The 24,660-nt window shown below is 41.1% G+C and overlaps 3 protein-coding genes across 12 annotated transcripts in view; all 3 read left to right on the forward strand.

The window, feature by feature from the left end:
- ARID4B (AT-rich interaction domain 4B) overlaps positions 1 to 2,753 on the forward strand; it is an 88,564-nt gene extending 85,811 nt beyond the window's left edge. For all 4 annotated transcript variants that reach the window (XM_080615736.1, XM_080615735.1, XM_080615734.1 and 1 more), the window contains one exon: positions 962 to 2,753. In XM_080615736.1, the coding sequence (XP_080471862.1) occupies positions 962 to 1,092 (131 nt within the window). In that variant the 3' untranslated portion in view covers positions 1,093 to 2,753. The remainder of the gene's footprint in view (positions 1 to 961) is intronic.
- Positions 2,754 to 5,429: 2,676 nt separating this feature from the next.
- Positions 5,430 to 13,143, forward strand: RBM34 (RNA binding motif protein 34). Of its 2 annotated transcripts, XR_013956742.1 has the most exons (10): positions 5,430 to 5,695; positions 6,504 to 6,646; positions 7,727 to 7,946; positions 8,512 to 8,571; positions 9,141 to 9,184; positions 9,639 to 9,722; positions 9,819 to 9,956; positions 10,053 to 10,095; positions 11,692 to 11,810; positions 13,004 to 13,143. XR_013956742.1 is itself a non-coding variant. In XM_080616978.1 (9 exons), the coding sequence occupies exons 1-9, from the start codon at positions 5,516 to 5,518 to the stop codon at positions 11,639 to 11,641; spliced, it is 846 nt and encodes a 281-aa protein (XP_080473104.1). In that variant the 5' UTR covers positions 5,439 to 5,515; the 3' UTR covers positions 11,642 to 11,710. The 2 variants fall into 2 exon arrangements, 1 of the variants encoding a protein (XP_080473104.1); XM_080616978.1 differs by lacking the exon at positions 13,004 to 13,143 and having other exon boundaries at positions 5,439 to 5,695; positions 9,893 to 9,956; positions 11,634 to 11,710.
- Positions 13,144 to 13,372: 229 nt separating this feature from the next.
- The window catches only part of TOMM20 (translocase of outer mitochondrial membrane 20), a 60,632-nt gene continuing 49,344 nt past the window's right edge, over positions 13,373 to 24,660 (forward strand). The window contains exons 1-5 of one of the 6 annotated variants that reach the window (XR_013956743.1): positions 13,373 to 13,549; positions 16,330 to 16,561; positions 18,693 to 18,757; positions 19,449 to 19,530; positions 19,808 to 19,950. Coding sequence is in view for 2 of the 6 variants with exons in the window: in XM_080616979.1 (XP_080473105.1) it covers positions 13,496 to 13,763; positions 18,711 to 18,757; positions 19,449 to 19,530; positions 19,808 to 19,950 (540 nt within the window). In the remaining 4 variants the exon portion in view is untranslated. The other 5 variants (XM_080616980.1, XR_013956744.1, XR_013956745.1 and 2 more) reach the window with 5 other exon arrangements.

The following is a 24,660-nucleotide window of genomic DNA, read 5'->3' on the forward strand; positions in this document are numbered from 1 at the left end:
GTTAATGAGACTTGGATAACATTTAGGAAGATGTGTGCCATTAGGAGTATGGGGGTTTTTGTTTGTTTGTTTGTTTGAAAATGCTGCATATGGTTCATTTACAATCTTTACAAGGTACGGTTCAGACATCCTATGACAATGCAGTGGGAAAACATGAAAAAGGCATCCAATCTGTTTAACTTTGTTTAGGCAGAACTACTTTACACAGGGGGGAAAAAAATATACAGAAAAATAAGCTTCCCTAAGCAGGGAATGAAGGATCGAGCGTTATTAATAACGTACAACTTTTCGTCAAGTTACACAAGAATTTCCTACAGTATTGCTGGTGTGTCACCCGTTACAACAAGTGATTTATAGTATGAGTTTAAGGAAGACCATCAATTAAGTATCTTATTTCCATGAAGCTGCTTCACGTGGTGTTGTAGGGAGTGTTCTAGCATGCCTGCTTTAAGCAGCATTAAGAGGATCGTTTTCTCCATGTCTTATTTATGTGCACAATTAAGAGTTCACTGAGTACAGAAGAAAGACTGAAATGCTGCATATAGTAAGATATGTTTTCTGATGGCTGCAACCGTTTTTTGCAGTGGCTGGCGCAGGGTGCTTGTGCAGATTCAGTGCTGGGACAAGGCTTCACCTGTGCTGGTTTCAACAGGAAAGAAAGGGAACAGTTGACTGTGCTTCTGGGTCAGGAGTGAGCTCTGGTGTGCTCTGGCTGGGCCCTTGATCTGGGTGGCTGGGGAACAGGGCTGCAAGGGGCAATAACATGCTGCTTTGCATGCAGCTGAAACTGTGTTGGAGTATTTGCCACAGAAATGAGGGAATGGAGGCTTTTTTTCTGTTTAATGACTGGACTTTAGTTGCTGAAGCTCAGTATATACCAGTGCTTGGTGCTGAATGGGAAAACAGCTCTATTGCTTAATTTGTAAATTTTTGTAACCAGTGTTTTCCTCTTCCTGTGCAGGTGCTGCTACTACATCATCTTCCTCCTCATCACCTTCCTCTAGTTCCATTACAGCTGCAGTTATGTTAACTTTAGCAGAACCGTCTATGTCAAGTTCATCACAGAATGGAATGTCAGTTGAGTGCAGGTGACAGCAGGACTTGCCAAAGCACTTTGCACTTAATGGCTGCTGAGGGCCACTCTTTTCTTTATTTTCTTTTTTCTTTTTTTTTCTTTTCTTTTTTTTTTATACTGCACAATGGCACAAAATTCAGACAAGCACTATTTTGTATTTAAAGTTGTTTCTCGACAAGCTAACTTTGCACTTAAGTGCACTTTTATGAAGAAAAAGTACAACAAACTGCTTTTCCTCAAGCAATAATTGTTTCCAACTTGTCTGGGAATTGTAAGTCTAGTGACTCAAAGGCCTTCCACTGTGGCAATTGGAGGCTGTTCACTGCCTGTAAAGACAGGACAATAAGCATATAGTTGTTGGGTTGATCTAAATAAATGTGGTAGGCTTACTGTATTCCCTGGTATTTTGTTAAAGCTGGAACATTTGATATTTTTCCATTTATTTATGACAAATATTGAACCTATTTTCATTTGTACAAGCTAATTGTTTTTTAACTGCTAAGTCACTTTACAGTGGCTTAAATTGTATACGTCAAGCACATGTATTCAATTCAAAACCTGCAGTTAGTAGGATGTTTGACATCAGTCCTGATAACCAAATATGAGGATTCCTTTAAAAAAACAAACAAAAAACCTAATGTTTACAGGTTTGAATTAGGCTTAAATAGGTTACTCTGGGTTTTAAGAACCCACTAATTGGAATGAAACTACTGTACTTTGCCATTTTTCTATAAAACAGTATTTTTTTTTTTTTTAATTTTGATAAAATACATTATGAAAAAGAAAGAAAATGGCTAACAAACTGTATTAAATCTTAATGTATAAAGATTGTATTTAGCCAGTTTAAAGTGTATATTTATTCATAATGGATTATAACAGTTATATTTTTGTGTTTTCTTGTAAATGTTTCTTTTCCCTTAAAGCAACAGATATTTCATTTGTAATGCTTATTTTATTACGAGCTTCAAGGAGAGGACCTCAAGACAGAGTAAGGTGTGAGGTTATAATTTGTGGTTGCTGATATGAACACTGCCACAAAGGGATAGTTGTTTTTTAAATAAATAGCTAGCTGAGTGGTAGACATTTAATTTTCTAAATGCCTTGTACAAATTCCAAAACCAACTTCAAACTGTTTTCACTTGTATTGATTTTATGTTGTATGGATCCCAAGCTCTCTCCTGTTAATTATATACCTTTGTAAGACATTTGTATATTGCGGAAGTGTTCATTCAAGCTATTTAATACCTGGCACTGTTAATACACAGTACTTTATTGTACAGATTGTTTTACTGTTTTAATTGTAGTTCTGTGTACTTCTTTTGCCTGGGGAAATAGGGGCTGGCATGTTTTTCTTTGTTTTCTGGCAATACAACATATAATAATTCAAAGCATTTTGTTTGTAGATGCTAGAGTGTCAGAATCCTTTACATTTGACTTTTCTAAGAAAAGCATTTTCAGTCTTCGTAGTGTGTGCTTAAGGTTAACTGATTTTATTGAAAATGGTTTCAAAGTATTCAGAATTGTACAGGACTGTAAAAATTTGTTGACAAACATTGAAGGAAAAGCTTATAGAAAAAAGCTATAAAATATATATTAGGTTCTGCAGAAAATGGAGAATTATGTAATATATTGTACAAATGTAAGCAAAGGCCTCTGAAATAAAATGCCATAGTTTGTGAATCCCTGATTTTGTTTCTAACAGTTTAATTAAGCAACTGTAGTGTGTTCATTGAAGTGACATCAAGCTGCAGGATCAGTTTAGCAAATGATCTTTGGTATGGTGTAATAGGCATATAAATATAAGTTAGAGCAGGTACATTGGCCTCATTCTTCTCTTAGCAATTAATTCAAATTCATCTTTTCCAGCAGAAAGGGACAGCCTGGCCCATTGACACCGTTAAGGCAGCGCCGGTTGAAAACAAAGATGAGTTTTGATTCATGTTCATTCAGGCAGTTTGACAATGTAAAAGCGAGCTCCTGAAGATATTTGCTAACTTCTGATACTGACTGCCTCGAGTTCAGATTCAGTGGAAGTAAAACTGGAATAAAATCTGTAGTGTTATTCACTTACATTTTATATCATGTCTGATTGTAGTTCAGTTGACCAAAATGCTGTTACATCTGCAAAAAGATAGATTACTGATGAGACTGGTAAATAACAGATGATGATAAGTTTTGGAAACATTGACTGTGTTAATAATTACCAGTGATCTGAAACTGACAGGAGTAATTTTAATAATCTCAGTGGGGCTTCTCAGGATACTTACATGTTTAAAGTTAGCAGAATCAGAGTTGTATAGTTCAGTTCTGCCTTTCAGTCTCAGTAGGCATAACTGGTATTGATTTAACAGGGAACTATGTATGGGCAAGCACGAGCAAATCCAGCTCTCCACGTGCTACTAGTTCTTGATCAGCTCTCAGTTCTAGTGACAGCACTTTCGCTTTGGTGTGACAATTGTTGACTCATTTCTGTGAGAGGATGCATTTACCTGTTTGAAACAGGGATCATTAGTCACCTCCCTACTCCCAAGATGAGGTTTTTTTGTATAAACAGAATTTTTCTTTTTCTTAAAACAGATGAGTTGATTTCTGATGCAGTGCTCATCATTACAAACTGCAGTTTAATGACTAGTTGAAAATCTGTTCTGGATGTTTCACATTCCCCCTCTTCTATGAAGGGTGTCTGTAAATGGTACTCCCAGGTTCATGTTTCTTGTGTCCCAGTGGTTACAAAGGAAGGTGCTGCTGGCAAACTGTTAGCCTGGCCATTTTAGCCCATGTTTCAGAAAGTAAATCTGAGCTGCTTTTCAGGTTACATATTGTAACGCAGCTTTAAGCATGAGTGTGCTCCCTTCTGGGCATGCACACTGTGCTTGCAGCAGACAAAGTTTCCCCACTAGCAGTGGTTGCTGGCCTGTACCCCTGCTCTCATGTGCCTGACCATGACCTGAAGGGCAAAGTGAGACAAACTGCCCCTCCTTCATCCTTTACACCGTGGCTGAGCAACAGGATGAGTTTTCCATGTCTCATATTTGATTATGTTGAGAATGGCTGAGTGTAAACTGCATTTGCGGAAAGAAAGCACACCTTGCCTGAAGGCTGTCTTGTGCTTGTTACTGTGTGGCTTCCATGATGCTGTGAAATTTCCTGTGCTACAGGACTCTGGCAGTTCCTGGTGGCTGTAGTGCCTTTTGTTGAGCTTCAGCACCTGGAGCTCTCTGAAATCAGCAAGCTGAACACTTGCAATTTTGCTGTATTTTGATTGTTCAACCTGTTCTGTCCCACCTGTGTCACCTGCAGAACTGCTGTGTCGTGTGAAGGTAAGTGGGAAAAGACAATACCAGTGGTGCAGCAGCCACCTGCCTGTCGGCAGGGACTGTGTATTGTGTATTCTCCTAGGCTGACTCCATCAGTGAGGGTCCTCGGCGTCCCTGACATCCAGGCAGCCAGACACAGCACACGTGGTGTGTGTGTCAAGACTAGTGCTTTACTTGTGTTCCAGAGCTGGACTGCTTGTTCTGCATTCAGTTGGGTGTTGGTGCCTACAAAACTGTTAATGCTGACAGTTCAAAAAGTGTGTAAAATGTTATACCAGAAGAGCTGTAAGTATTTGCTTCAGCTTGCAAGTGCCTTGTAACTTTCTGGTCCTTTCCAGTTATCACATTGTCTAGCATTTAAAATCACATTCTGGACAGGCAAGTCTAAAAAGAGACCCCAATTAGGTGCCTAATTTCAGGGATTTAGTAACAGATCAAAACTTCCTTATGCATCAGTTGCGCCATGTCCCGAGTTGGAAAATTACACGTGGGTCTTTTCCTGTTGGATCAGCGATCCAGTCCTATCCATGTAGCTGCAGCAGCAAGATTATGCCTACAAAGCAAAGCTGGGGGGAAGAGGTACGAATTGTTCCTCGTAATGCTGTCCCCCAGGCTGCATGCCTCGAAGGCCCCAAGAAGTGCTGGGTTTTGAGGAAAATCCTCACAAGGACTGATCTTTACATGCTTTACCAACCTGCTGCAAGGTACCCAGCAGCTGGCATTCGGCAGAGCCACGCTGCTAAAGCAACTTCTCACTGCTTTCCATTTAACCTGCTCTCGGGGACAAGACCATTTTGCACAGGCTGTAAGGGGTGGTTCGGTGATCGTGGTTAGTTGTGTTGCAGGGGATTTACTGTTGGATTTTGGTTTGGTTTTTTAAACGCTACCCTGGATGCGGGCCGGATGGCAACCACTGAGGTATATTCGGACACAAAAGGCGCTGCACGAGGCACGCCCGCAGCACGGTTATCTCGTGCAAGCGGCACTCCGCTCCCCTGACGGGCAACGGCACGAAGCCGGCCCCTCAGGCAGCGTTACGGGGCGACGGCCCCTCAGTAGGGCCTCCCGCGCGCGCCGGAAGTGACGCAACCCTAGCGTGTTTCTCCGCACTTCGCAGGCAGCCATGAAGGGCCGGCGGAGGGCCGTGGCGCCGGCTGTGCGGGCCGGGCCGGAGCAGCAGCAGCAGCAGCAGCAGTATGTGGTGGGGCAGGTGGCCGACAGCCTCTGGTCGGCGGCGGCCCCCGCCGCGCCGCTCTCGGGGCTCTTCAGTGCCGCCGCCGCCCCGCCGGTGCTGGTGTCTGTGGTGAGTGCCGCGCTGCCCCGCGGTTCCCTCCTGCCTGCGCTTTCGTAGAATCGCAGAATCAACTAGGTTGGAAAAGACTTTTAAAATCACTAAGCCCAGCCGTTTAGCCAGCACTGTCAAGGCCACCACTAAACCGTGTCACTGAGGGCCTCATCTACATGGTTTCTGAACATTTTCGGGGCCGGTGATTGCACCGCTGCCCTGGGCAGCCTGTTCCAATGCCTGACACCCTTGTCGGTGAAGAAATTTTTCCTCATATATAAGCCAAACCTCCGCTGGTGCAGCTTGAGGCCGTTACCTCTTGTCCAGTCACTTGTTACTTCGTAGAAGTAACGCTTCACTACAACCTCCTTTCAGATAGTTGTAGAGAGCGGTAAGGTCCCCCATGAGTCTTCTTCAGACTAAACACCTCTGGTTCTTTCAGCCGTTCCTTATCAGACTTGTGCTCCGGAGCCTTCACCAGCTCAGTTGCCGTTCTCTGGACCCACTCCAGCACCTCAATGGCCCTCTTGTAGCTTGTGCCCAGAGGGGTTGAATAATGGTGGTGGGAGGGCATGAACAGCCAAGGGCGCTTCCTCTTTGGAACTGTTGGTGATTGCTTTCTGTGATGTGCTGTACCCGCTCCCAGTCTGGAAGTGCCGTGGGGCGGGCGCCCCAGTGAGCAGGCAGATCTGGGAGTTGGGTGCACTGCTTCTTGCAGTTGTTGGCTTCGGGTAGTGGTGCTCTAAGTAAACTACAATATATAAACCAATTGTAGGTGTTTCTGGGATTGTTTTTTTCAAGTTGGTTTGTGGGGTTTTTTTTAAAGAAAGAGAAGAAAAGAAAGCATGCAGAGGAAGTGGAGAAAGCATCAGAAGACCAAAGCTTGCCTGTCATAGAAGAACCTCCTGTAAAAGCGAAGAAAGCCAAAAAGAAGGAACTTTCAAAAGCAGAGAAAAAATTGGCAAACCGGTGAGTAGATGATATCTCCATAGTAAGATTTAAAAAACTGCAGCATCTGGATTATTCATAAGGTTATGAATTCAGTGAAGCAGTAAAGCTCTATTTTACTATTTATCTTGAACCTTGTGTTTAAGAAGATGGTGAAAATTTTCTGCAGTTTGCCCCAGGAGGCAGCAAATACAACTTCTTGAAGTTCTAGGTCCATGAAATGCAGGTCCCCGGTTAGAGAGATAACAGGCCTTGAGGTTGTAGATTTGGACCAGAAAGTCTCTCTGGCACAGGGTGATGCTTTGTAATTGTAGCTGACTTTATCCAGCTGCCAAAGGAGAGGCAGTTTCAGCAGGAGCAAGGTACCAGACAAGAACACACAGCACCAGACAGTTAGTTGTTCCTATCGTCCTTGCCCACTACCGTGATGCTGAATAACTGTGTTAACACCATCTGTTCTCTTAAATACCTGGAGTTCAACCAAGACACTGTTGGTGCAGGCAGGAAACTGGTCTCTGGACAATGCAGTTTGTGTGATTGTAGCTGGAGACTAACGCCTTGTCTTCTCCCTGGTGCTGTGTGCTATTGCATCTTCTATGCCTGTGAAACTTGTTCACTGTTTTGGTGTCAGTAGCTTTCCAGAGGATTCTTCAGATCTGCTTGTTCTTGCTGTTACAGTAAGTTTGGATAGGCAGAGATGTGTTAGTGCATGGATGGATTTCAAAGGATGGATTGCTCCGAGTGTCCTGGATGCCAGGAAATTAAATCTCTCTCTCAAGTTCTGATGTGCAAAGATGTTGGAGATTTTTTCCCTTCAGTTTTAGAGATTATCAAATAATTATGAAGTAACAAATTTTTTTTGTTATTCTATTAAATATCAGATACAATGTCCTGGAGACAGCAAATAGTTTTCCATGTTATAGGATGGTCAGATATGTTTATTTAATACATAATGAGAAAAACAATAGTTGATATTTTATGTTGAACATAATAATTTAAAATGTAAGTTAAAATATTTATGTTGGAGGCTTCAATTCTTTGACCTCAAAAACTATGTTTTTTTCCCATCACTTACCATTTAGCTTGTCTTTTTTTGATAAGGGAGAGCGCTTTGGAGCAGGCAGATGAAGAGGAGGAGGAAAAACTCTTACAAAATAAAACCAAGCAAAAAAAAAAGTCTTCTCCTGCCATCACCAAAAGTGGAGTTAAATCAGATACAGGCACTACTGTAAAACAACAAAGGGAAAAAAAGGTGGTTGACGAATTGGTAAACAGAAGAACCGTGTTTGTTGGAAACTTGCCTGTCAACTGTACTGCTCAGGTACATGAGTGTGTTCTGGTGACTAAAGGGATGAAAAGAATTACCCCATCCCTTGGTTAGAGGGGAGGCTTCCAGCTGAGAGGTCACATATATTTGTGTCTAAAATTGCTTTTTGGGAAAGCAGGAAATAATGCTCGTTATCTAAAACCATTAGAGGTGATCCCTTTTGTTTAGTGCAGTTAGGCTTTTTGCAGTGGCAGAAAGAGCAGTTGCTCTTTAGTAGAATTGTTTAGTTTTTTTTTCAGTAAAAAATTACTTAATAAATGAGAACTATAATTACAAAGTGTGATTCTAGTTTTGGTTGCAACTAATACTTCAGATTGTTGCGTAAAGTATGTTTACCTTTATGCTTGGGTACGAATTCAGTTTTGGCAATCTGTAAAATAAGAAGCTGCCAAAAGAAAAAGTTTGAAATTACTTGCCTATTTTTAGTAGCCCTTTAATGGACTTTGTATAAGTAAAATTAATATCATGTTAAAACCAATCTTGCTAGTAAATATTCAACAATAATTCTTATGACTAGGATGCAAAAATGTATTGAGTATTTGTAATATTTTCTGTTTAGGTCCTGAAATCTCGTTTTAAAGAGTATGGACAAATAAAATCCATCCGATTCCGCTCTTTGGTACGTTGTACTCTCTCATGTTGTATAACATAAGAATATTGTATAATAATTATTTTTTTATGTTAAAGGGTCATATTCCTAAGGCTGTGTCTTCAGTAGTTCAGAAGTGGGTTTGGGGGTGTATTTTTTGCCATTAGAAGAATCCTTGGAGATTATACCACAAAAGCACCACAGATGCATCTTTGCTTTCCTCACATTTTACAGTTGATAGTAAAATGCGTCAGAGTGGTATTCTGTCTGGAGGAAGAATGTCTTTATTACTGCTTGTTTAGCAAAAGTATTACTTACCTGTTTTTAAACCATAGTAAAAGAGAGACAGTGATTGCAAATCAGTGTACTCTGTAACACAGTTGAAGATAACAGTCTTGGAACTCTGATGAAGGCAGAGCAACCTGTCTTAATTCTGAGCTCTGTCTAGATCATCTCTAGGATGAGCCACTTCCATCATCTGCTCACAGTACTGGCTGCATTGCTTTGGGGGGAAATGGTACCTGTTTGAATTCCTTGTTGTCTTACTTGAGATAAATTTACACTAGGCCCGCTTAACTGAAGCTCTTTTTGTCTTAAAGGTTCCAGCAGAAGATACTTTATCCAAAAAGTTAGCAGCAATAAAGTAAGTTCTTCTTGTGAATTTCCTGCTTTATTTTTCAAGGCAAAAATAATTTTTAAGTTTTGGTTGTTGCATGTTTGGCTATGCTTACTTTTTCATTTTGTGTTTCTTTGACTTTTGTAATTATGTGTACATAAGTTTTCTTCACAAGTGAAAAAGAATTATGTGCCTGGTACACCAGTAATTAATTATCTTAGGATGCATTCCTTATATTTTAGGAAGGAGGAAGATGCTAAGTCTTTAATTCCTTTGGATATAGTTATGAACTGAGGAAGCTTGAACAGGCTGCTTGTACAGGCTGTACGTCGTGCACAGTGAGACTCCCTCACATTTAAGAGAAAGAGAGTTGTTTCTGTGCACAGAACAAGAGGGGGCATAAATATGTTTAACAAGAAGTGCTTATGCACTGCACACCATCAGAATTATTTAAACAATATGTGTCTTTTTCATGTTCCAGGCGTAAGGTGCACCCTAATGCGAAGTTTGTTAATGCTTACATTGTATTTAAAGAAGAATGCGATGCCATTAAGGCTCTGAAGGAGTAAGTCTAAGTTTTGTTCCTCATTCCCTGTTGAAGAGGTTCTGCTTGAACCAGAATAACGTGTTTTTTCAAACTTAAATGTAAATTTGCTTTTAGAATAATGCTGTGCAGTGATACTGCAAATGAAGTGACAATTAATTTTAAAAACCTTTTGCTTTTGGCTGCAACAGAAATGGAACAGAAATTGCTAGTGGATTTCACATCAGAGTTGACATTGCATCAAAAAGCAGTTCGGTAAGGAAGATGTGTGACTAGAAACCCCTTTTCTGGTTGTTTTTTGTTGCTGTAACAAATAGCTCACTGTCTTGTATCTTGTTTTTTTTTTTTTAGCATGACAATAAGCGATCTGTATTTGTGGGAAATCTCTCATATGGTAAGTCTGAAACGGATTGTTGTGTATCGTTACTTAACATGCATAGAATATGTTGACATTGCGGGGGTTATTTGTTGATATTTCAGGTAGCATGTTTAGGTAGCTAAATACTTTTTGCTGGAATTAATTTTTTAAATAGCGGTTTTATTTTTTAACTGAAACACCTAAAGGGTCTGTAAGTTACTGGCAAATTCTGCACGTTAATTTTTTTCTTGATTGTAGCTAGAACTGCAGGCACCTTTAGTTCTTGTTGGTGCTTGATGTTTTTAAGATAAGTATGACTAAACTGCATAGACCATAGCTTCCTAACTGTTAAATGTGTACTGGAACCTGTTTGTGGACTACTTCCAAGTGATACACAGAGGTGGCTTCTCGTTCTGATGCTGTCTGTAAGCCACAGGGTGAATGACTCTGTCCAGGCAGCTATAGGCAATCGGTTGTTAGCTGTGTGGAGGGGTGTACTGTATAGCTGAGATCAGTGCTTGACCAATGTTCAGCTGCTGCTGAGCAGACTGGAGAGTATATGGTATTGCCATCAGGTGTGATCCACAGGAGTTTATTCATGGAGTCGGGGTGCTTGGAATGAGCATCTTACTTGGGGGTGGTGTGGATGTGTAAATATACAGGGTGAAGGCATGCCCCGGGCCCATGGCCTGATTCAGAGCCAGTGTCATGTATTGCTGACAGTAATGCTGAAACAAATAGGCTTTATTGTTCAGCCTTAAACTGGACCTGTCTGAAAAATGATATAGGTAAAAAATCTGACTGCGGTGATGTTACTAATGCCTGATGTGTAGAGTTTGTGTTAGGTCTGCATATTCCTCTGGACATCCTGCCTGCGAAACAGTTGGGACATTTGCAGTGGTAGGGAAATCAGCAGCTTGAACTTTTCTCAGCACTTCCATTGCTGTGATTAAACCTGTACTCCTAAATTCAGCCCTTCCCTGTAGCAGAGGCAAGATTACATCTGTGTAAAGGGATCTACCACAGTATGAAGCATACCTACACAGAAAAGAGAACAACCTGTGGTTTTGTTTTGGTATGTCATGCTTTTCTGTTCACATAGGCACAAGACTGAGAAAGCCTCATGCATCTGGCCCTTATCAGAATAATCATATAGCAACTGTGGTTGGAAACTGTAGATCTTCTTCCTTCTCTCTCATTCAGCTAAAATTCACAGCTCTGTCAATGAGCATTAGACTTCAGGAACTGCTAGCTCGAGCTCATTATCTGTTAGAAAGAGATTTCTGGCATCAGAAAGAGCTGCACCAATCTAAATTTCCAGTGGAGTCAAACCATAAATGAAGTTATTTGAAAATACTATGTTGGTCTTTGCCTTTGTTCTTCTTTGTGATTTATGTTCTACTCTTCAAAGCTAGAGAATCTGTAACTTTCAAAGTAAATAGCACTTTGTAAAGTCTGCCTTCTTAACTTGCTGGAATGTTTCTGAGCCACTGATATTTGTGTACCTATACATATAAATATGTAATGTTTGTGTACCTGAACTGGTAAACACGAAACACTTGGGTTTGGCCCAGGCTCCTAAGGCTGCGTGCCTGATGGAAGAGGCATCTGTTTCATTGTGCTTGCCTGCAGACATCAGCGACAATGCTGTGCGAGAGCACTTCTCTGTGTGCGGAGGTGTCGTGGCTGTGCGCATCGTGAGGGACAGAAACACCGGCCTGGGGAAGGGCTTTGGCTACGTCCTCTTCGAGGTATGTGTGAACTGGATGTTCTTCACCATTCGAATTCAAGGGTTGCCTTTATGGCGTTTACTTTTTATTTGTATGTTTCATTAAATGGTGGTGGTGGTAATGCGGTTGTTAAAAGCAGCTTGGAAGACCGGTTCTGTGGAAGCAGAGACAAAACAAACTGGTTTAGGTTGTGTACAAAGAAAAGTTGTAAAACTTTGGGGTGAAGGAAATGAACTTTAAGGGAAGGACTTAAAGGAGGGACAAATGAGTTCTCCTGTTATAACCGCAGTGTTCTGCCATTTCTTACATGTCCGAGTATGAGTGGAATTCTTTCCTGAAGCCTTTTTGCTCCCTGGCTCTCTACAGTTTTCTACAGAAAACTCTACAGTTTTCTCTACGGCTTTCTACAGAAAGCTGTCCAGTACAGCTTTCTTCCTCATGGCAGTCTCCCAGCCTCACCTTCCTTGGTTTATTTCCTTTGATTTGGAGAAATCTCCAGGACCTTGCCAACAAAGTTTAAGTTGACAAGCAGGTATTCTTTATTGCAGTGCCTGGAGACACAGGGGATAGCGCCTCCTAGCGTGTCTCTTCCGAGCATCAGCCAGGCTATGGTTATGTTTCCTTAAACATACATATTCATTAGATCATATACATATTCATTGAGTTACTTATATATTACATCATACTTCTAGAATTCCTCCCGCATGTGCACTAAAATGTGGTAGTGGGCTTTGGGACCCCTGGTGGTTATTTCTTCATCATCTTCCTCTTCATCACTTCATTTTAGGGTCGTTGTCATGTCAGTAACCGCCAGGCCGGTTCTGGCCAGTTCTTGGGCAGTGCTTATCTTAGCCATTTGCCTATCTCTGTAGTTGCCAACAAAGCCTAATGTCCTTGAAGTTACTTACTTACAACCCCATTCTTCAATCAACCCCATTCTTGACCTTCAGCTTGATACATTTTCTCTGCAGTTTCTTCTTCATCTCTCTGCCTTTACCACCTCACATATGCTACTCCACAGCCCACTTTCAAGTATCTATGCCTCAGTGTGTGGGCTGCCTGGGCAAGCTGGTGTTTCTGAGCAGAGCTGCTGTGTCATTCAGTAAACAGAGCAGCTTGGGCGCTCCTTATTGTAGAAAACCTGCTTCCGAAAATTAGAGGGAGGCAACCGTTTATGTGGAAGGAGCTTTCAAACCGAACGTCTGTCCTTGTAGGATACAGATGCTGTGCATCTGGCTCTGAGGCTCAACGGCACGGATCTGATGGGAAGAAAGGTCCGGGTGCAGCGCTGTGGAGACAAGGGGAAAGTGCCACGGAAAACTCCCGGCCAGCCTCGTGCTCCGAAGGGCACCGCCGCAGGCACCAAGCAGCGCCCTGACGATTCGTTCGTCGGGGAGACGGCCACACCGCTCAGGAAGAGCGGCAAGCCAAAGAGACTGAGGACTGCCCCGGGAAGTAAAATGGGGAAGAAGAACAAACGCGCTTTTGATAAAACTCAGACGTATACTAACGTGCGGCACTGTTACAAAGAGTGATGTATGCGCGAGTTGCCATAAACGCCGTTTGTGAATTCGGGTGGAGTGGTTCTCGGGTTCTCCCGGCAGCGTTGAGGGAGGGGCCGCGCCGGGCCTCCAGCGCATGCGCTCCGTGGCGACTTGCCGCTTCGCCGCAGGCACTGGAACAGGCGCCCTCTGCGCCGCTGGTTGATGACGTCAGCGGAAGCGTGGCAGGGTCCTTTCTGGCTGCCAGTTCTCCCCAAGGTGCCTGCGGAGCTCGGGGCCGGCCGCGCGGCGGGAGGGTTGGGAGGGAGGGGGCGGTGCGGAGGGACCTTCCCCTCGGCGCCGGGCACCATGATGGTGGGCAGGACCAGCGCCATCGCGGCGGGTCTTTGCGGGGCCCTTTTCATCGGCTACTGCATCTACTTCGACCGCAAGAGACGTAGCGACCCGAATTTCAAGAACCGGCTGCGGGAGCGTGAGTGTCCGGGCCTCCCCCTCCCCTCCCCGCGCCTCATGGCGGTCTGCGGCGACTTCCCGCGCGCGCCCTGCCTTCACCAGCCGCCACCTCTGGTCCGCGCGCGGGGCACAGGCGTGCAGCACGTGACTCCTCGGTAGCGCCCCCCCGGCTCCCGGGACCCGTCGCGGCCCGGCCCCCCCATGCGGAGGAGCGGCCCTTCAGCTCCCACCGCCGGAGCTGGCCGGGAGGCAGCGGCAGGGCCGGCCGCGGGCGGGGGGCTGGCGGACGGCCTGCGCCCGGGTAGGCCCCGAGCCCCGGCGGGGCTGAACTGGTGCCTCGGCATCCCTTTGACTGAGCCAAAGGACGGGGCCTCCTTGCTGGTGCGGTTTTTATTGCACTTTGTGTAGTTATTGGGTAACTCGGGGTTTCTGCATCACAACCTTGGCTTGGAAGTAGTTCATATCCCCCTTATTTTCTTTTTCATTATTGCCATCCCACACTCTCAGCCATACCATTATGGCCACTGCATTTATATGGTGACGTTTATGAAAGAATGTGATCTCTTACAGTGGAGTTGTGCTGTGGGAAGTTAAGAGCCAGGAGCAGCCCGCAGGTATTTTATCTGTTGCATTCTTAACCCTCCTGGCAGCTCTGTTATTAGCTTCCAGGGTAAGAATGAATGCCAGAGAAAATTGTTGATTAATCCAAAATGCAGAGCACTTCTCCCGTGGCTCTTCATTATTTCACATCTTCAACATTTATCTAGCTCTTTTAATAATTAGTGAAGGTATTAAGTGCAAGTGTAAGCCTGAGTACTCAAGGTACTCTAATTCATCTAAGGTACTTGAATGAATCATGGAAAATATTGTTGGATTAGATGACCTTTCAAGGTCACTTCCAATCCAGAATATTTTATGATTCATGTGCTGGGTTGTTTCTATCGTGGGAATATGTATAGTATTCATTTTGATAACTAATCTGAAGATAAGAAGCTACCATTAAAGTAAACTTTCCCATCAAGTAAACATAATGTGATCAGTAGTTTTGTGGATGGAAGAGTCAGTAACTAGTTGGGTTAAAAATTGCTGTTTACCTCATGATGTTTGAACATAACTTACAGGCTTTGATTCCATCTTAACGGCTTGAATTTGTTGGGTGACCAGTGTTGATGCTTCACAGAGTATTAATTTGGCTTTCTGTCAGCTCTTCCTCTGCAAATTATGTCTTTCAGAGGTTTCATCTGAAGGCCGTTGCTCATTTACGTAGCATGTTAGACACATACTTGAGTACCTTAACACAACTCATTGTGAATTTTTAGGTATACTAAACTGGCACGTGCTTGTCTTGCACAAGCAAGCACAATTTTTGGTAGTATAATGTTCTTTATATGATGTTAAATATGAAGTAGAGGAAATACTGGATTATGTAAGGTTTTTGCAGAAGCGCTGAAAATTATTTTTGCATCCTATGGTTTTCATTACCTGAGCTCTATCCAGTAATGTTCTGAATAAACCTTAGAATTGCTCTGATTATGAGCTAACATTTTCTTTAAAGTGGAAAATATCCATTGTGGTTTGGTAGGTAAAGGCTGTTGTCATTAGGAGGACATCACTGTATGACTTGTGATCCTTGGACGTGATACACTGGGCTGCATTTAGTTTTCAAGCTTTAGATAATATTAAGGAATTTGGGTTTATTTTTAGTACTGTAACTGATTCTTTAGTACGGATGCTTCTGTGGTGATGCCAGCTGCCTGATCATTACAGTGCTTTTACTGTTGGATAGGAAGGCTGGGGCTGCAAAGTATTTGACAAAAAAAGGTCCAAAGCAGCAGCCAGTTGCAGTTCTTTAGATGAAGATACACCATTTCTTGAGCAATAGTAAGGGGTGTTTGACTAAAAACATACAGAAACCACCTTTATAGCAGATCTGTTCCACTAATCTTCTTAGGATGAGAATATTTTTCAGTCTCTGTGATGCGGTGTCACCAAAATTTGGGAAGGCCATGAGCCAACATGTCAGTGGGTTGCCTGGCGTATTTGGTCAAGTGCATGCTGACAAATGAAGAACCAGGATTTTTTTTCTTTTGCCATCCCAGTTACATTGTACATCTCTTTGGGTTATGTTAGGATTGAAGTTCATGTTGCAAGGGCTCATCATAAAAATGAGGTATTCAGGTTTCGGGAGAAAAAAAAAAATAAAAAGAAATTCCTGGGAGACTGAAAGAACTGGACTTCAGTTTTCCAGATGTCTTAATCTCATTAACCCTTTTTTGCTTTTTTTAGGGTTTGATGTTGCCAGTTTGGGGAGCATGTCCATATTTAATCTTGGAACCAGAAAAATAGCAAAGCTATAAGCATCTGGAGCTGCTTCCACAGCTGTATTTTAAAATTATAAGCTTTTAGTTGTGTTTACTATTCGTGTCCTGGAATTTATAAACCAGAACTGTTACAGAATCATAGAATAGAAGCATAGAGTAGTTAGGGTTGGAAAGGACCTTAAGATCATCTAGTTCCAACCCCCCTGCCATGGGCAGGGACAAAAGACAGCTGTATAAAGACAGCCACAATTTCTGACCCTGCAGAACTTTGCTTCAGAGCACCTTCCACCTGAACAGCTGAGTGCAGGGAGAGCTGTGGGCAGACTTTACAGATGGGAGCAGAAGACGCAAATGGCTTTCTGGTCATTTCTCTCCTTCGTGGGACTGGCTGTGAAGCTGCTGGGGCAACTTGGGGATTTTCACAACCTGTGCCAGCATGACAGATTATCATTTTTGGAAACTCTCCACATCTACAAAAGCTGTGCCTGGTGGACCTGTGAGTCATGCAGTTTGAGAGCTCAAGTTTAGCTTTCTGGTTTGGATGGATGCACATGCGTTTTGATGTTAACTAGGATTTCTTCTGTGAAGGATTGCTCTTCACCTTTCCTAAATGTGATAATGTCTTTAGAAAAGAGAGAAGTTTTTCTTGGAGGTCCTTGAGGGAAAGCAAAAAACCAAAAATATATGGGGTTTGGGTTTTTTTCGGTTGGTTGGGGTTTTTTTTGTGGATTTAGTCTTATCCCTAAAGCCTTTGCTTTTTGCTTACACAAGTTACATTAGTAGTGCTACCAACCAATAGGGGAAGAATTCCTAAATAGCTTTTAGAGCTGTTTGGGGTTTTTTGGGGTGTTTGTGTTTTGTTTTTGGTTTTTTTTTTGTGATTGTATTAACTAGTGGACATTTAGAGAGACCTGTGAAAACATATTGAGAAAAGGAGGTAAAGTTGAATAGTAATGAGGCTTGAAAGATTCTGTAGGTCAGTGTTCAGTTTTAAAATCTTGGCAATTCTTCACATTCCTTTACTATTTTCAGGTTAAAGTATATGATGTCGTATGTGATCAGTGGTCAAAAGCTTTTATTAAATAATTACAGTTACCAGCATGTCTTTGTATCTCTGAATCCTTAACCTGGTGAGTGATATCTCTTGTGATATCTTAGAAGATGTCATAGTCTCACCAAGAAAACAGTTTCCCCCTGAAGAGGATGTCCAAACATTGTGTTGCTCTTTCTGCTTTTCATTGATGTTTTCACTGAATGTGCTACAGTTACGGTGTGGCTTGTTTTGATTGTGAAACATTTCACATGCTACTTTTTTTTTCTTTAAGATTTTATGTATGAGCAAAGCTGATTTGCCTGGTAGCACAGTTTAAAGTTTTGGGCAAATTAATGCTTCAAAAAACTAGGAGTGAGCTAATCGAAGGCACGAACTTTCAAAAAATATATATTCTTTAATATTGAAACCAACCATAACGGTAAAATTACAGAACACTACTGTTCTGTATGACACATTTTTCTGTATATTAATTATAAAATGACGTACACAGGTCAGTAAGTTGTAGAAATTCAGGTGTGAAGAGTTACTAAGGTATTGTAAAGGTAAAAGGGTGATCCATGTAGTTAGAAGGTGAAATCCCTTTATGTAAAGAACACTTGATCTTGTCCATAGATTTCCCATGTTACATTATCACTACTGGGAAACGGTATTTTTGAATGTCTGCATCATGTGGACAATAGCAGATACTTAATGATTAACTAGTTCAATTAGTTAAATAGTTCGGTTATAGTCAAATAGTTCCAATTATACTAAGTCATATTTTGAACTATTTCTAGCTTGTAAAATTGTTGTTTAAACATAGGCTGTATTTTAAAAGTTATATTGGTATAACTGTTTCAGGTGATGAACTGATGAGTTACAAAAATCATTATTCTCAGTAAATCAGTATTACTGTAATTATACTTTCTTGTATGAATAGTTGCTACTATAATATATCTTTCTACCTAACCAAGTGCATTAAAAGCAAGCTATATATGATTTTAATTACACTAGTTTTGCTGGAGTGGTAGTTTTATGTTGCAGACCAATGTTATGCCTTCAGGTTGAGCAGTTAAATCTGTAAATGTTTGCTTTCCTCAGATCTCAGAAATGTAGACTTTAGTGTTGCTCTTGCTGTGAGATGATGACATACTGCCACTTGTTTAGTTCCCAAGGCTTTGCTGTAAAGCAGTTGGGAAGGTACATTTACGTACTGTGACCTGCTATCAAAATTAGGTATCCTTAACTTGTAGGCAGTGTTTTGTGTTTTATCATTGTTAGAAACCATGTGGAGAAATCCTGTGTTACTCAAATTCTCTTCCCTTCTTCATGCCTCTAGTGCATGAGGCCCTGCACGGTTGGTGTTTACCATAGCCAGCGGGAGGAAAATTGCCATTTTGAGTTGTTTTTCTACTGCCAGCCCTCATTAGACCTCTAAATAATATCTGCTGCAGAGAGTGAGTTGCAGTCTTGTGTTCAATCTTCAATATTTGGAATATATTATCAGTTTCTTATTCTGAAAATAACTTTGATTTGTTCACAGTTTCATACTGTAACCTGAAGGCTTTTTTTAATTGCAAATTAAAAATGTAAGATGTTTTTATTCTTACAGGAAGGAAGAAACAGAAGCTTGCCAAAGAGAGAGCAGGACTTTCCAAGGTAATACTGTGTTCAGTAATGCAGTGCTATTTTGAAACATGTTTAATTTGTAGTATTTGGAAGAATTGTTTAAAGGTCTATTTTGATTCCAGCATTAGAAACACTTCTGCAAATGAGCAGTCTTTGGTTTCCTTAATGCTCATAAATGGTTCCTTTTTTGTGTCAGATAAAGGCCAGACAGTGCAACATTTCCTGTGTGTTTTAATGGAGTTTTCCTCTTTAGTATTTTCAAGAACTTTGCAAACTTAAAGATCATAGATGTCATTGTCCTATTACTGAACTTGATAGCTTTTTGCTAAAATTATTTGATTTCTCTTTCCTTGTTGCTGATGGATCCTGGAATAAAAGATAGACTTGTCTTAACCAGTTGTAAGAAATATAGATGTGATAGGCATAACACACCTTAGAGTTTATATTTGCTACAAAATTGTGAACTTAATAAACTGAGTAGCAGTATTGCAGGCTCTGTCTCTTTACAGGTTTGTGATGCGATGACATGAGATCTGATTTTTCAGAGACATTCTCTGTACATTTAAGTTAGTGGTGACACTTCTAATTTATCGGGGTTTTTGTAGTTTCAGTGTACAATATGGTTGTGTGTGTGTTTGATTTCAGTTGAGAATGAAAGTTTGTTAGTTTGTCCGTTAAACCTCAGTTAAAAACAACTTCAGCTTTACTGTCTGTGTTATAGTTGCCTGATTTGAAAGATGCTGAAGCAGTTCAGAAGTTTTTTCTTGAGGAGATTCAGCTTGGGGAGGAACTACTAGCTCAAGGTAATAGCATATTTGTTTTGAAGAGTAAGTTGTAAAGTGATTTTTCTTTACCTTTGCTAGAAGATTATTTTTATATACTAAGATCTTCTGGGAAGTCAGATTCACTTAGGAAAATGTTTACTTTTTTCTAACCTTCTGTATTCAGAAAATCCAGCAAGGAAGGAGGAAAGAAAAGTGTAGATTGAGTCTCAGTAATTTAATCTACTGTTGATGGATGTTTTATGTAAATACAGGGTGGAAGAAGGTTTATTTCAAAACACTATGATTTGTTATACAGGTGAATATGAGAAAGGTGTTGATCACTTGACCAATGCCATTGCTGTATGTGGACAGCCGCAGCAGCTACTACAAGTGCTACAGCAGACTCTGCCACCTCCAGTGTTTCAAATGCTTCTAACTAAGCTCCCTACAATAAGCCAGGTATGTGAAACATTCCCTGTTAGTTTGGTTTAAAAATAATTGACCTACTTCTCTCATACACTACATCAGTCTTGAGTATTGTTTTTTGTATATGTTCAGTTAGATTAAAAGAAGCTTATTTTCACCTGAAATATTAAAAAGTGTATGTGAAAAACACCATGTAGCATTAATAGCGAACAGGGTAAAACAGAAATACAAAACTTGTCTCATGCATAGGGTATGCTAAGCTCTCTTCAGATAGAGGCACCTGACTGCAGCTGTGGTACTGTAAGTGCATCCACTGTTTCTCGCGTACAGGTTGGGGGCTCAGAAAAGCAGTAACTTTCTTGCACTGGGTCTTGAGCTTTATGTTTAAAAATTATATACCTATAAGTGCCTATAAGTGCTGTAAAAGTCCATTAGAATTAGTCTGTTGCTTTTGCTAGCATGTTGCTTCTGGGCCAGCCATAAACACAAAATGTTAGCTAGCACCAGAACATGACAGGTTTGGAAGGTTGCTTGTTTCCCTATGTATGAAGTTCCCTCCATTTTTAGCTTGAGTACTGTGCAGGAAATGTTAAAGTTGGTGATATGCTAGCAGGTGAGTCTGTTGTAAAATAAATACGTTGTATGTTCCTGGAAACACAAGGGTACTCCCTAATGATGTTACCTCAGATAAAGCAGAAACTCAGTGCTGTGGATCGGTCAGCTCTCTTTACAGGTCAGGGCTGGTTACATTTTGGTTCAAGGTCCATATAGTTAGTAAAAACACTGGAAAGTGTCAGGTACATGAGATGTAAAGGTCCAGGAAAACAATGATTAAAAATGTTTCCTTAGAGAACAGTGACAAAAACCACACAGAGGTCATCACTGGAGGCTGATAGGATATTGTTTGACTTCAACTTTGTTAGGCATTGCACAGTACGTAATTTCTGCAGAACTGACTTCAAACACTTATGTCAAGTAGATTACCATTTTTAACATTAATTGGTTTGCTCAGTAATTACACTGCTTAATGTTCAGTGTAAAATTACATTGCTTGATAATCAGTTGCTTACTGTCAATTTTATGTAATTGTGAATGAGTTTTTCTCCTTCTTACAGAGAATTGTAAATGCACAGTGCTTGGCTGAAGATGATGTTGAATGAGGTCACACCACAACAGGGGGAAAAAATGTTTTCTTACCCCAGAAGATGAGCATCACTAGGGGCATAAAGGGGCAAACATAGTAGTTAATGGACTGTGTACCACATCGGGTTCTACCAGAGTTAAGATTAACTTTGTGTAGGTGGGTTTCGCAGGATTTTATTTATTATCCCAGTGAAAAGTGTATTTTGATAAGAATTCATTTTATAAATACACTGTGTTGAGTTATCAAAGTATCACTGACTTCATTATTATTAAAATATGCAGTTGTAATGTTGTACATATAAAGACATAAACCTACGACCTATTAAAAACCCAATGCTCATTTTTGAAAAAACAAGGTTATGGCAATAAAGATTTATCTGCATTTGTGTGTCCCTATAGTACTACTTTAAATTTCAGAACATCTGGGTGTCAGAGCAAATGATCTAAAAATGACTTAAATTAAAATTCATTTTTAATGTTACGGCTGGTCTTCCAATGCTTTTAAGTAAGTTTAAAACCTTGTGTCATTTCCTGAGGAAATAGACGTGTGATCATTTAAACAGTAACCGATCACCTCAGAAAGAAATGCAGATCAGAATGAGAATAGATGGCTGGCTGCAGAAGGAATGACAAATCCATTTGTCAGTAACAATAACATCTAAAGTGATGCAAGTCAAAACTGTATCTGGCAAACATGAAAGCTTTGTTAATGCAGGTGCCTGAAATAAAGCTATTTGGAATAGAATCTGGGACAGATTGTAAGAGCACAAAAGCTGGGGTTTTTTGAAAGCTTGAAGCCTTTTTGCTAGATAGGCAGTTAACATTTCAGTCTCTAGTCTTCAAGACCATAGAAAATGGTTGTTAACAGTATTTGGCATTTGTCTTAAGAAACAAAATTGCACTGATAGGGTGAGATGATGATATCCCCAGGCTAAACTAGCTAAAGCTAGTAAATTTAGAAATAGGTTCTGAAATGTTGGTATGGTATGATACCATAAACTTAGGTAGGTTTTCCTTTGCCAGTGAAAAGGAGGCAAGTAATATACAGGCTCAAGTGAATAACAGAAGCATAGTTCTGGAAGCAAGTTTTCCATGGATAGGGTGTTCTAAATGTCAAACCAGATTGGCTTCTGCTGTTCTCTGGTTTTGTGTTATCACCATTCGTTTGGCAGAAGAAACAATGAAAAATGCTGCTTTGTATTTTTGGTGTGGTGGCTTGTTTTAACTTAAGGAGAAAATGAAAATGATTTGAGGTGTCTGTCTTTCAGAGCGGCTGATAGTTTGTGCTGATGATGGCAATACAAAGTACTAGGTGACATCGTCCAAGTAGAAGTGAGATACTCAGAGAGCACTTTAGCCAACATTCCCATCTGTCACTCTTAAGCCTGGTATAAGTTTCCATAAAGTCAAATTCTTCCAAACCATAGGTCTCAGTGTTTCAGAAATAGCCTTGCACACATCTTTTGAGAGGTTAAGTGAGTAGTTCATGGCCGCTTAGCAATCAAGCACCCGAGTTTGGGAGTAGAAATCACTCTTACTGAATCAGTCTGCTTAGACAGTTTGCCATGGGGAAGATATTTCCCCATTAACTCCTTGAAAACACAATTTCCCAAGATTTGAGGTGCTGTCAAATCATCCTGTAATGCAACAAATACTGAAGTTAATGGCTGGTACAAACATAAATTCTGTGAACAGCTGGCTGTAGTTCAGTCTTTTTGTTGTGCTTGAATTGTTCAGGTAGCATAAGGTGAAACTCAGTAGCCACGATCTTCAGGTGACAATCGCTGGTGTGCTCTTTCCATTTTGATTTGTTTTAGAGGGACAAAGTTATTCTGTGCTTAGAAAATGTAAGAAAAACTCTGTGAAATTGCAGAAGGGTCTGCTGTTTTTAATGAGTACAGTGAGGCTTTCTGGAGTTTTCCTTTCTAACCTCTACAAGCAAAAAGTAAGGATTCATAGGTTATGCTGACAGAACTGTTGGCATATTTACTTGCTGGCCTTGCTGGTGGTGGTTTCTTCAGCATAGTATTTTTTTGGTTCAGCTTTTAATGTTTCTTAAAGTAAATCCAACTCTTCCACCCTGCCTTGAAAAACAAAGCCAAACAGCGTAAGGCAGGTGGCACCCTTCCTTCAAACCTGAACAGACAGGACAAGGGGTAACGGGTTAGAACTTAAATAGGGGAAGTTTAGATTGGGTATAAGGAAGAAATTCTTTACTGTGAGGGTGGTGAGGCACTGGAATGAGTTGCCCAGGGAGGTTGTGAGTGCTCCATCCTCGGCGGTCTTCAGGGCCAGGTTGGATGAGGTCTTGGGTGGCATGATTTAGTGTGGGGTATCCCTGCCCATGGCAGGGGGGGTTGGAACTAGATGATCTTAAGGTCCTTTCCAACCCTAACTATTCTATGATTCTGTGATTCTATGCTCTTTGGTATAATGTCAACAACTTGAAGTCAGTTTAGTTTGCAGAAAGCTCTCCTGAACAAAATTATGTTTTAGCAAAGCCGGGTGTCAGTTCTGATTCTGATGGAAGACTTGGTGGTAGTCTGTTTATGTGTAGAGATGATCACTGCTTTAAAAAACATCATAGATACACATTGCTTTAACCCCTTTTAGTTTTCTTGATCCTGAAAACTTAGATGCAGACAAAATTTTAGATAGCGTAGTTTAAATGTAGTCTTAAGTACAAGTTTGTTCTCATATTTGATTACTCAGAAGTACCTGGTTAGTATGCTAAAGCGAACTCTGGTACCTGTTTTCAGTGCCTTGGCTGATAGGGTGAGAATGTTGAATCCTTTTAACAAGGCTTAAGGTAGTTTCTTTTTTTCTCCCCAAATCTCCTGATGAAGCTAGTTACCTACAAACTGTGAAGACTTGAGGATATTGTCTGGAATGAGAACTGGCTGTTGCTCCAGCAATGGCAGGCTGACACTGGTGTGTAGCTAGCATGCACAGCCCATGGATGGAGGAGGCTGTAATTTAGAACTGGTTTCAGGCATCAGCAAAGTGGAGGTCATCAGAAGTGCAGTGGTAATGATGGATGTATTGCATCAGTCACAGTAATGCTGTTGTGTTAGCTGTGCATAGTGCTGTGTTTTCACCTGTGCAAATCAAAAAAAGGCGGAAGTGAGCCATTCTAGTTGTGGATTTGCTGCTGCTGAGCTCTATAATCTTAGTTTACTGCAAGTAAAACTACTAATCTTTTTCCCAGAAAGTGCGATCTTCCCTTATGTGGTGCTCCAAGGGCAAGGGACTTGATTCCAGCACTAAGAGGATTTCTCATGCGGGAAATTAGAGGTCTGTTAGTTTTATGTTGGGAAGTCTAGCATCAGTTATGAGCTTCTCGGGCAGCTTTTATAGGAAAACCTCAGCTAGTTTCATGATCATGCAGGACTACCTTTGATGTCTCACCATTAAGTTTTGTCGATAATGGAATTGAATCCAAAACCAGAGTGATCACACGGAATCATCTGGCACTAATTTCCTTACCCTGGGGGATGGTGGATTGTTATTGTTGCCCTTAACTTGAAAAATGGAGAAGTCCCAGCTCTGCTGTGTGTAGGAGGCCAGCCAGCCATCATCAAAGCAAAGCTCCAGCTATTC

This window comes from Psittacula echo (genome assembly GCF_963264785.1).
Source record: "Psittacula echo genome assembly, chromosome: 4".
NCBI classification, from domain to species: Eukaryota; Metazoa; Chordata; class Aves; order Psittaciformes; family Psittacidae; genus Psittacula; species Psittacula echo.

Excerpts from the sequence above, each read along its gene's own strand:
- RBM34 (XM_080616978.1), top strand. The coding sequence starts at position 5,516 with ATGAAGGGCCGGCGGAGGGCCGTGGCGCCGGCTGTGCGGGCCGGGCCG. Across the intron at positions 7,947-8,511 it reads CTGTCAACTGTACTGCTCAG|GTCCTGAAATCTCGTTTTAA; the intron begins GTACATGAGTGT and ends TTTTCTGTTTAG. Across the intron at positions 9,723-9,892 it reads GCCATTAAGGCTCTGAAGGA|AAATGGAACAGAAATTGCTA; the intron begins GTAAGTCTAAGT and ends TGGCTGCAACAG.